General features: G+C 42.1%; 1 protein-coding gene and 1 long non-coding RNA gene across 10 annotated transcripts in view; one reads left to right on the top strand and one right to left on the bottom strand.

Moving 5' to 3' along the window:
- Window positions 1–12,433, top strand: part of LMO1 (LIM domain only 1) — a 343,783-nt gene that overhangs the window by 254,105 nt on the left and 77,245 nt on the right. For 3 of the 9 annotated variants that reach the window (XM_054067493.1, XM_054067498.1, XM_054067494.1), the window contains one exon: window positions 3,558–3,652. The exons of the other annotated variants lie outside the window; for them this stretch is intronic. In XM_054067493.1, coding sequence (XP_053923468.1) covers window positions 3,558–3,652 — 95 coding nt within the window. The remainder of the gene's footprint in view (window positions 1–3,557; window positions 3,653–12,433) is intronic. 9 annotated transcript variants of the gene reach the window in all.
- LOC128852259 (uncharacterized) overlaps window positions 1,078–12,433 on the bottom strand; it is a 26,384-nt gene continuing 15,028 nt past the window's right edge. The window contains exons 2-3 of the long non-coding RNA XR_008449989.1: window positions 10,200–10,285; window positions 1,078–1,426 (exon numbers count right to left, since the gene is read on the bottom strand). This is a non-coding gene — a long non-coding RNA (uncharacterized LOC128852259). The remainder of the gene's footprint in view (window positions 1,427–10,199; window positions 10,286–12,433) is intronic.

Below are 12,433 nucleotides of genomic sequence, written 5' to 3' on the forward strand. Positions count from 1 at the left end.
CCTCAGCCATGCAGTGCTGTGGAAGTGTGGCTGAGAAGCTGCCTGGTGGAAAAGGACCTGGGGTGCTTATCAACAGCTGGCTGAATGTGAGCCAGCAGCGAGCCCAGGTGGACAAGAAGGCCAGCAGCATCCTGGCTTGTATTAGAAATGTTGTGGCCGGTAGAAGCAGGGCAGCAATTATGACCCTGTACTCGGCACTGGTAAGGCTATACCTGGAATATTGTGTGCAGTTTGGGGCCCCTTGCTACAAGAAGGACATTGAGCTGCTAGAGCATATCCAGAGAAGGGAAATGAAATTGGTGAAGGTGAAGGGCCTGAAGCACAAGTCTGATGAGGAGCAGCTGAGAAAATTGGGATTGTTTAGCCTGGAGGAGCATGAGGGGAGACATTATTGATCTCTACAACTACCTGAAAGTAGGTTGCACCAGGGGATGTTTAGATTGAATATTAGGAAAAATTTCTTAAATGAAAGAGTGGTGAAGCATTGGAACAGGTTGCTCAGGGAAGTGGTGGAGTCACCATCCCTGGAAGTATTCAAAAAATGTGTAGACATGGCACTTATTGACATGGTTTAGTAGGCATGGTGGTGTTGGGCTGACAGTTCGACTGGATGATCTTGAAAATCTTTACCTTAATGATTCTATGATTCTACGATCTGTAGTTCTTTGACTGTAGTGGAAGTCCATCAACTGGGACCACCCTAATATCAGTGAGAACTGCATGTAGCCAAGGAGGTCACTGTGTAGAGCCACAAATTACAGTAGTAATCTTCCCTGATTGCTCAGGACTTGAGGCAAATATTCTCTGTCTCACTCCCTTCAGCTCTAACTCGCTGTCAGACCCTTCTCCATTGGCAGATAGACATCTTGGTGCCACTCTCTCCAGGTCTGGCAGGACTTGGTAGTGCTATCATGGTGCTCTAACTACTCGCTAAAGGAAAGAGGACAGACACAGTCCACTGGTAACTGGGTTTGTTTTACCAGTTACAGCATCAGAATAAATGCTCTGTTATCCTTTCAGAAATACTTTGCTGAAGAACCATGACCAAATAGGGTCTCTCAGAGTACCAAAAGGAATAGGCTGACCCAGGTCCTCCTGCCTTCTGGAACCAGTGGTAAAAATTCTACAGACCTCAAAGGTGAACAAAAAAAAAAAAAATCTCAGGAGCCTCTGAAGGTGATCCCACAAATGGCTTAACAGGGCTTAACAATGATTTGTCCAGTCACTTGCTGTGTTCCTCTTTTTGGAGGGGATGTGCATGGAAAGGTAAGTTGTAGTTATCATTTTCCAGGTAGTTCAAACATAGGAAAGAGAAAAGAAGCTTCTTTTTCTTTGGGTGGTGTTATTAGGAAGGCTGAAAGCTGATGAGTAGGTTCCTCAGTGATTCAGGAGTTGCTTGTCTTCAGTCAAGGAGATTCTTGCATTCCTGTAATTTTTACAAGAGGTTTTTTTACAAGTGCTTTTTTGTTGCTGTATTATTTGTATCAATGTTTTTGCATTCATGGGAAACTATCCTATTCATATCCAGTGGATACTGCATAAGACTCAAAATGAGAAATACATCTATAAAGTTTGTTAGGATTCAATATCTAATATTTTTTGTAATAAGGAAAATGAAAAAGATGGTTGTAGTTATGTTATGTGAATTGAATATGTACATTGTCTAGGACCTAGAATATCTCTAGCATGATGGAAGACAGAAAAAGAATGGGATTATAGCGGATGTGAAGAAAAGATCTTAGGCCTAAATAGTGATATAGAGAGAGGAGAACCAATTGTAACAAAACCAAACTGAAATGGTTGAAGCTGTCTTGCTTTCGGGGATGTTTAGTTTCTTAGCACAAATTGCCTGTAATAGATTTTAATTTCTGCATGCATTCTGTTATTGGTTTTGGTTTGATGTAATTGTGAAATTCAGTGTTTTGCTTCTGCTGTTATCAGGTCAGGTCTGAAAATAAAATGTATCTTGGAGAATAGCAATATTATTATTATTATTATTCAAAGGCTACATGTTTGGGCAATTATGCAAGCATTGTCTTACTGTTAGTCAGTAAAAAAAAAACTTTCCCAGAATACCTGGGACCCTTGATTTAATTGGAATTCTCATCTCCTTTGAATGCCACTTTGCAAGGGGGCCACCTCCTGCCCAAACCCACGCCAAAAGTCCCCCACCACTGTACATCCAGGTCACTTTGCCGTGCTGCTGCCCAGCTGAGTGGTGTTCTGCGATGAATGGTGTTGCTCCTCTAATTACTTAGTACAGGCTTATATACATACAGTTCTGCAAGCTTTATATGCTGTTATAGCAAAATTTGACTAAGTGACTCGCATGTTGCAAGAACTGTGAAATCTATTGCAAGAAGCATTGCTTCCCTGCAGCAAGTAAGTTTCAGTTTCAGAGGCCAAACTTAAGAGATATCAGAGGCTGACTTCCCATTTCCATCATATCTGGAAGTTTAGGAGCATAGTTTATATGAAAGCAGCTAAAGAGAAAAGTCCTGGTGGAAAAAAAATATATAAAAGGTAATGATACAAATTTAAACAAGACTTACTTATTTAAATATAAATAAGTATATTTTCTGCAGAAATATACTTCTGGAAAAAGGTTCCAAAAATTCTAGCTACCATGTAAATCCCATACTGAAGACTCTCTAGGGAAGAAGAAAAGACATAAAATTTTGTGCTGACACTCTAAATGAAGGTGAGTGTTGTCCTACATATCCACTAATGAGAGCAAAGCTCAATGATGCCCAAATTTCATTGCAGAAGTAAACCAGTGTTATGTCAGCCAAAGCCTTCTTGATTTTTATGAGGATGGTGACCTTTTCTTCCTTTGTCTATCCTTACTACTTGGTAAACAGGCATGTATAAAAATGGAAGGGGTGGCATTAAAATCGTCTGTCTTTGTGGCCTCCCTGGCTACACCCTGTGTGTGTGGTACTCAAAAGGGCAAGTGTGTCCCACAGGGAGGAGGAATATTCAGTATTCTACAAATGACTTTGAACCAGCTGCACTTCACACAACCACCCTGCTGAGCCACTGGATCTAGGTACTCTTGCTGGGACAAGTTCATCCATGACTGTATGGGGAGCTGTTTAATTGAGCCTCATTACTTCAATTTCCTACTGACACTGTGCACCCTGTGAGGTGCTGCACAGGCATGCGTCAGGGGCAGGGGGTTGAGCAGCTGCTGTTTCTTACATGCAAGTTGTAGAGTATGAGTGATAACAGTGTCTTAACCCAGCCCTATTGCCTCTGTGGCTGGTACCACTTCTGAGGAGGAACACACAGCTAATTTGACCCCCTTAGACAGGAGGATGCACCAGCATTGGCCGTTACGATCTTCTTTACTGGGTCTTTTGCCATAGAGCATGGTGCTCTCCTGATAAACTGCCGCTAGGTATTACCTTCACCCCTTTTGGATCCTTGGTATCTATATGATTGTGCTGTTTTAAAGAAGGTGTCATGCTTGGAAGCATCTCAGATAAAATCTCCCAAAGAGGAATATTACCTTGTTTTGACAGGTAACACGAACCGTCTGCTTTTCCCTTATTCAGGTTGTGTAACCTGCACCTGCAACCTCAGCCAAGGCTTCCACCAAAGCCTCCAGCTCCAATTCTGTTTCTTCAAGCACTCAAGCTCCATCTCACAGGTAGACATAGCCTTCTTTTTCATCCCTGGTCCTCTGGAAGTCCCGAATCCTTGCCAAGAGCTTTGTTTCTGTGAATACTCTTATTTCCTTACAGATATTCTTCCAGTTCTTTAATTGATGTATTATCCCCAATTTTTATTTCTAAAGGAAAACCATTATGGACTTTTGCTCCTATAGGTAAATATGCAGTATCTGCCACTTAATGTCAATGTTTCCGGAGTACCAGAAAAGCTGTTAGAGGAATTAATCACTTTTTTATTTTCATGGGACAGTGAATAACATGTGAGAGAGAACTTAAGCAATGATATCCGTTATTATCACCCTTCTGAAAACCGCCACTGCTGAGTGAAAATGAGCTTTGTTAAGGTAATCAATCATTGGTCACCACATGTGTTCCCTTGGTATAACAATAAGGGTAAAACCACTTTGAACACCATCAACACAAAGTCTTGTGTAACACCAATTCTCACTCACCCATTTCTGCAGGAGAGATGAAAGAGGTATCTGTTTACCCAGGATTTGCGTTTCACCACTACCAATGCAAGTAATGACTTGTTGGACAACCATCAGACTAGCCAGACAAGGACTTTGTGCTACAAGGTAGCATGGAGCTATTGTAGCTCTGCACATGGAGTGATAAGTCAGATAAATAATAACACCCAGCATCACAGCAGTAAAAATGACCATAAGTAAATACCATATTACAGAGAGTTCCTTTGCCGCTGCCATTAGTCAGGTAGTATGCAGTGAATTTACAGAATAAGTAATTTCAGAACAGTTACACCAGATTGCTGTGTTATCCCTTCCAAGCCCCTAAGTAAGTTCCCCTAGAGGGCATTTTAGGATTGGTGAGGGATAGATTCAGATAAATTATGTTGTCCATTTTGTTAGACCCTACACATCGACCATTTGTCAACCCAGAGACAAAAGATGCAGAAAGGCCATGGTTGTGTGCAGAGGTTTCTTGTTTGGCAGCATCTGAGAGCAGAGCTAAGCTGGTCAAGGCATTTCAGTCTGGGTCTGTCTTCTCTGCTCACGCGTATGTAAAGGTGCCCAGGTAATTTTCATGGCACAAGCTTTGCAGGCATACAGTTGCTGCATCTTGTCACTAGAGACTAGGAAGCAGTGGCAGATCATCACAAAGAGAATTAGCTCATGTTTTTTGACAGGTAAAACTAAATAAAAAGAAATAATTTGACAGGAAGTGAAGCTAAAATGTAACAAAGACATAAACTTGCAGGAATATCAGGTTACCAGAGGGGAAGCAAACACAAGGATGAGAAATGTATGTACAAATAAATATAGATAGATAGCTATTTTTATAAATGTGTTTCAACCACAGTAGTTGGACTGGCTCAGAGTTCTTTGTCTCTTGGCCTGTTTGGGTAAGGCAGCGGTACTATCACAATAAGCACTTCCACTTCTTAACACAAAGTAAGAAGACTCTTTGTGATTGCTCTTCCCTGAGGGAAGAAAGAGAAACGCTATATGGGGCACAAAAGCAACAGTGGATTTCTTAGCATATGGTCTCTTCCAGTGTAAGCACAGACAGCTTTCTGCTCTAAGGAAACAAGAGAGGGCTTTGCAACTAGGATTACCAAGTGGCTAGAGACTTGACACTGTGTTGCTGGAAAAAACACAGACAAGAAAAGGAGAAAATTGATGCCGTACCTTTACATTAGAAAAAGAAAAAAATGATAAACTACACAGGCTGTGTGGAAAGCAACAGTGGGTTTTCAAATTAAAGATGCTGGCAACATAAAAGTAGAGAGGGCAACATGTCAATACAGCTGTAGTTGGTCAGAGCAGTGAATAGCTGGCCTGTTTGTGAGGACCACAATTGTGATACTTGGGAATGGCCTACACATGCATGGCAGTACCCAGCCCGATGAGGTTGTACTAGACTGCAAGCCTGCAGTCAAACAGCCTGACATTTATTGGTACGCATCCCTTGGCTGTACACAGCCAACACAGGCCATCTGTGAGGAAACAGGATCTTCTTCCTGTGCCTGGGCATCTGCGGTGACACCTCCTGGGGACTCAGCTGGACCACAGGCAGGCATGTGGTCACCTCCAGGAAGGCAGGGGTTATAGCACTAGAGGTGACTGTGAGATTTGGCTTTGATACACAGAGAGCCCCAGGTGTTTGCCTGAAGAAGCACAGTCTCATGTATCATCTACTCTGAGATGCACAAGTGATGGGCTCTCTAGTGTAAGTAGGAAGAGTACGTGTCACTGAGGCAGCTGAAGAGATTATGGGAAAATGAAAAGAGAGTTTAATGTTTTGTGTATTTAGACAGGTACAGGTGTGATTTGGAGACTTGGACAGAGGACTTATAATATGAATAGGTTTGTTTTCTTTGAGAGTGTTTTTTAATCTGTTTTGTTCTAAAAACAAAATACTGTGTATCATAGTATAGTTAGGGTTGGCAGGGACCTTAAAGATCATCCAGTTCCAACCCCCCTGCCATGGGCAGGGACATCCCACTAGATCAGGCTGCCCAAGGCCCCATCCAACCTGACCTTGAACACCTCTAGGGATTGGGGCAGCCACAGCTTCCATGGGCAGCCTGTTTCAGTGCCTCGCCACCCTGATGGTGAAGAAATTCTTCCTGTTGTCCAGCCTAAATCTGCCCCTCTTCAGTTTATACCCATTCCCCCTGGTCCTATCCCCACAACCCTCTATGAATAGCCCCTCTCCAGCTTTCCTGTAGGCCTCCTTCAGGTACTGGAAGGTTGCTGTAAGTATAAGCGTATTAAGCACTTTGTTGTTATTCCTGTTGTTTAGACTTTGTTATGGATGCATATGAAAAAATCCACTTGTTATCTACTTTATTTGGATGGATTGCTATCTGACGTTAACAGGAAATGTAGGCAGAGTCCTGCAGGAGTCATCCTTTGTTGTAAGTGTGCAGGCTTATTAATCACTTTAAAATGTTTCATGGCTCTCAGAGCTGCCAAGATCTCTTTCAAATCTGAACTGAGTGTAAAGCAATGAAGTAAGAAGGTCCACTTGAGTTTGGAGAGAGTCTAAAATAAGAGCTCTAGGAACTGCTTTATTAGTCTCGTTTCAGGCCAATAGACTGCAAAGGTTTGTGGCTAAGAAACTGCCAAAATGCCACAGAAGGAACATTTTCATTTGGAATTTGCCACAATGGTGTGCCTGGCACCAAAAATAGTGGTGTGATGATAGGTGAGGAAAGAGTCCAAAGCCGGGTGCTGTGATACCTCAACTCCCACACAGCACAGACATGTGGCTCTTCTGCTTCTGTTACCCACAGAGGTGGCCCTGACAGCAGTGCTCCAGCCCCGACTGCCATCCTTCCTGGCCAGAAGCTGGCCTATTTAGCTTTTCCCGACAGCACAATTCTAACAACAATACAGACTTCAGGACTGGAGCTACGGGCCAGTTTGCAAGTGGGAAGGGCTGAGACCAGTGAGAATTCAAGGATGGTAGCAAAGGAGTGGGTGCAAGTCAGGAGCTCCCTCTGTGGCCTGAGGGGGCAGGTGGCTCTAGCCCAGATTTACCAACGCAAAGCATTGTAGAAATGGGTCACCTCTAGGACATAGTAATGAGCCATTTTTTTGCTAACTGTTGACTAAATCTGTACCTATGTGTGCACTATGAAATTTGAACTGTTGCTGGCCAGATTGTATATCAATGCAGAAATGGTAAAGGAGGGCATTTCTAGCAGCCAGGATAAACTACCAGTAGAAGTGATTTTAAGAATAACATTACTGTGGAATTTGCCTGACACAAACCTCAGCCTCACCCTGATGCAGAGACGTGAGGTACAGCATTGCTTCAGGGAAATAAACAACCATCTGCCCTTAAACCCATTTAACATGAAAGGACTTGGCTATTCTTCCCTGAACAACTAGACAAAAAAAAAAAAGGAAGATGGCAAGATGAAGTATTTTAAAAACATCCTGTTTCAGGACCTGTTATACAGATAGACTCGGCTATGAGGGAAGTACCCTTGGTATTATTTCTACCTTCAAACACCTTAGACATTCATTGATGTGGAATACTTATGAGTCAGGTGGAAGATCTTACTTAACTTGCACTAAACTTTAGGCCAAAAGTCTTTGCAACTGTGTTCTTGCTATCCAGCCAGTACAAGTCTTGTTCCTAACAAAGGGGTCTATCCCACCGTTGCTTCTATATACAGACTGGTAAGCTACAAAAGAAAAAGGCATAGGAATTTCAGCTTTAACCTGACTTCTGCTCTACTAGTTAATCATCGTCTTGCACTATGTCCATCACACCCATTTGAGCAGAAAACTAATGGTTAATTTCACATCCATTCTTGTAAATAGGCTTTTTTCCCCTTTTTACAAGAATCATAAATCAAGCAGAGAAATTAAAAGCAAGAAAATAAAGATGTATTAGGTCCACATTTTCAGATACTCTAAGTGAGATTTTGCTGTGTGGATGCCATAGAAACACACAGGCTTGTCTTCCTCACCAGCAGAGCTATTCAGCCGGAAGCTAGGCTGATTTCAAACCATTTTTTTGCCAAAGACTGCTGGTACCTCCAACTGAGATCTGGGGGAGGGTGCGAGCTTAATTATAAAGTATCTTCCCTACTGCTGCAGAACACTAATCCTGATTCACTGGAGTCCAATGCCTTTGCTTGGTTATGAAAACTATTTTCTGGATATTTCAGAGTTAATCTAATCCTGATCTAAGCCATTCGATGGACATACAGTAGTCTGGGAATACATTTTATGACCTTACCATGCAGAACACCTTCAGAACACTTTATTTTTGCCATACCTGTCCGCAAGCCTATCAGCCAGCATAACGGTGAGTTCAGCTCAGCACCGTGTTGCTATTTCAACAGGCAAAAAGGTCTTATCAGATCACACATGTAAATAGTGTAAAATGGGAAGTGATTTTTCTTCCAAGAGAAGAGTATTGTGTGTGGCAACAGTCCCATAGTATGTTCTTTCCAATAGCATGTTGTCAACACTGACATGCTTTTGTACTTCGTGGCATTGATCAGTTACTTTGCTGGACAGCAGTTTTGCTTAATTCAGTGGTTTCAGGGAAAGTTGTACTGGCCCTTTGGTGAAGAGTGAAAGGCAGGTTATACTGTGTGTTTGCCAGGATGCAACTGTTCATTCTTCAGTAGTGAGACAGAATGATCTCTCATTCAATAGACAGCCATTACCTGCAGACACTCCAGTTTTGTATGAATTGTAAGGTCTGCGGCCCTGAAAGTGTATTTCAACATTTGGAAAAGACTTAAGACTAAATTAGGCACTATGGTGAAATAATTCAGGTTTTCCAGAAATCCCTGTGACTCCTGTAACATCTCTACCTTTAGTGCTCAGACAAAAGCAGATTTTTAAAGTTGAGGAGCTTCTTGAGACTTGAATGTGACTGAAACAAGGAGGAAAAGAACATTCTTTTTCCCTGAAGTTTTTCAGGATTGTTTCCTTTTTCTGTTACTGAAAGTGTTGAACAGGTCATTGTAATGTATATTTTGTTTAGTGCTCTATAGATGTGTTACAAGTCTAATTAAAATCTGAAAGCACCGCTTTTATATTATTTATAGTACTTTCCATAAAAGAACTCTATATCATAAATGAAAATAAGTCATTTGATCTCAAAATTTTTCAGGTCAAGCCCAGGGCAAGGTAGCCCCCAAACCATTTAGAAATTTTTTAATTAAAGCAGAAGATAGGTATTTATTATTTTTTTTAAAAATATCCAGCTTTTCCATAATCATAGGCACTGTGGCCATTATAAAGGAGAATGAATTTTGGTGTGCAAGTAGCAGAATGGAACACATAGTGTTTTGCAAAACTACCCTGGAATGGTATTAAAAGCTTGAAATTTATACACTACAATTGCTTTCTCCTCCTCAGTCCACATTCTAGTTTTCAAAATTAAGAAATATATGAGAAACTTCAACCCAAGTTAGAAGAACCCTCTTTTGGAAACCTAAGGCCTCTCTAGTATTTACATTAAAACCTTTCTACAATGTGCTGCAATATGAAGAGTTTTTAAGTTTGTCTAGTACAACCAAGAAGTTGGTAGTGTCTTCTCTCCACTCGTTTGCATTTAGGGATGACTGTGGTTTTAATGAAGCATAATATTCCAAATACTAATGGATCTTAAATTGCTTATTCTTACCAAGAGGTACTCCAAATAGCACATTTGCCTCAAGTGATATAAAGTGATGAGTTAATTCATGTACTTGTGTCAATTGCTTCAAGATACTCAGAATTATCTGCATTAGCGATAGGCCTGCTTTTTTTCCCCCTTTACATATGTACAGGAAAGTGTGTAGGAAAGGAGATTGATTTAAACTCTGCTGCACAGAGGAGGGGAGAAATCTGGTGGATGTCCTACAAATGTCATTGATAAGTTAAGTGACATCTTTCTCTTTGCATTCTCTTGCTCTTCCTTGTGCTTATGCATGAGGACCTGAAGATTTTAAAGTAGTTCATGGCAGCAAAATTTCTGACCACAGTGAATTAACCAAGAAGAGTTTGTCTTCAGAACAGCCACATCAAATGGAGCATGAAAACTCACCCAGGTAACCTTCACCAAAGCAGTGCTCAACTTGCTTTCAAGGACCTCTTCTCCATTTGGACACTCAAACCCATCCGCATCATGTCCTGCAAAAGCAAGAAAAACATGGGGACAAATTTACATCCCCAATATCTGAAACTTCCCTGGAAATCAAGGGCCAGAGCACAGTGTGATTCCTGAGCCTTGGGGTTCCTCTGAAGTAGCGCAGAGCAACACGTGGCAGCTGTTAATGTGCTGAATGTGGTTTCCCTCTGTGTCGGGCTCTGGAAAACAAAGCGAGCAAACGGATCCATGCCAAACACTTTGCAGGCATGGAGCTTACACAATTGGGCTCCACCCACGTGCCTCACATGGGAATTTTCTCCCTCACCAGCTGGGTTAAGATCACAAGATGGAAAGAGGGATAGGGGAGAAAAAAAAGAGCTGAAGTTGTTTTCTTTCCATTGTGGGTCCCGAGCTGAAAGTTCCTTTGCAATGGAATAAGAGAACAAAGATGAGAAGAAACACTGCTGATGGCTCAAAATCTGGCACCAAAATTTATTTTTCATAAGCAGTCTGAGCCTGAAGAGTCTTGTCAGACAATGTCAACAGAAGTGAAAAAAAATGACTAAAATCATTGAATCTAGTTGTGCTCGAAAATGAATAAATGCACCAGACAGGGTAAGTATATGGCCATTAAAAATGGCATAACCCTGACTGGAGACTGAACGCCCTCATATGTATTTCATACTCTCAAAGGCTTATCATGCTAGCTGTATTTTTGAATGAGCTAAGTGTCTGCTTGTATGAAATGAATGCGAGTAGGCACCCATAAGCTTTCTCATCAGTGTCCATACCCATAGCTGGGCATGTATTGAAGTCTCTCAGCTCGGCTTGTTATAGCTATCATGATGCAGAGCCTGAAAATGCCTCTTCTCCAAGACCTGACAAATGTGAACTGACAAGCACTGTGTTTTGCCCTTAAGGCTCCTGTCCATGGTGATGTGTCATCAGTTACTCTCTGAAAAAATCTCGGTCCCCTACCCCACATGTGCTTGCCTCTTTTCTCGCTGTTCACCCAATTTGGAGCCAGGTACAGTTCGTGGGAAATACTGACTACACTCAAGCAACAAAGTCTTTGTGCTCAGGAGGAAGACGTGCAGGTTCATTAAAAGGCAGGTAGGATTTGATAGCCCAGCCCAAGAAGAAAAGGGATAGAGACTCAGAGCATTTTGGTGCTGGTCTGTGTCCCTCACCAGGGAAACATGGAGCCTCCACGCCTGTCACCCATGGAAATCAATTTCTTGTTGATTGGTGCCCAGACAAGGACTAGATGCTCAAAATCCCATTGTAGCCTGACACAATAAGAATAAAACCCAAGGACAATACAGATCCTGACGTCTTTACCTGCTTTGATAACTATGACACCGTAAACAATGGTTGTTTAAGTGCACTTGCATGGTTCTTAAATTAAAAACAAGACAGCCAAGGGCAGCAAGAAGTTACTAGCATTCCTGAGACTGGCACGCAGAAGGGCCTCTTATTTACTTCAAGCTGGAAACAAATCCCACAGCATGGGGATGACCACGGGAACTTTGTAAGGGCATGACAGTTTCCAGGCTCTCAATTCTGTTGTGATTCCCCATTCCACAAAACTCCATTTACATAGTCACAAGAGCAGCAGGGCTTGATGCTGGGGCATTACAACGTGTTTGATTCAGGCACTGAGACCTGTTCTCTGTGTGTGCTTCAGAAAAAAAAGAAAATGGAGTGCTAAAAAAACCTCTCCCTGCTTTCCTCCTTTCATTTTACAGGAAAAGAAAAGGCCAAAGGCTCTGCTGGAGTGACTCCATTGACTCCCATTGCTTCCACGGGCTTCAATTTGCAAAACAGACAGAAGAAAAAACCCTTCCTCCACCCCTCTCCCCTGCAGTTCTTCAAAGTGACATATGTGCAGTGCTGCAAGAAAGATTACACATCTTAGCCTTATTTTTTTACCCTGCCACTCCCAATTTACTCATGCCCATTATGATAATATTAATTTTTAGCAAGCAGGAGTAAGGTGTGCTCCCCTGGGCCAATGCAGTTCTCATGGTGTAGAGCAGCCATTCGAGGGGAGGTGGGGGGCAGCAGGGTGGAAGTTGCTGCCACTGTAATAGGACCAGATCTAATTTTCCCATTAAGGACCAAGGGCGTCTGCCCCATGAGTCCACCCAGCCAGAGTCCCTGCACATCCCTCAGTACTCAAATGTGGC

The sequence above is a fragment of the Cuculus canorus genome, chromosome 5 (genome assembly GCF_017976375.1).
Source record: "Cuculus canorus isolate bCucCan1 chromosome 5, bCucCan1.pri, whole genome shotgun sequence".
NCBI classification, from domain to species: Eukaryota; Metazoa; Chordata; class Aves; order Cuculiformes; family Cuculidae; genus Cuculus; species Cuculus canorus.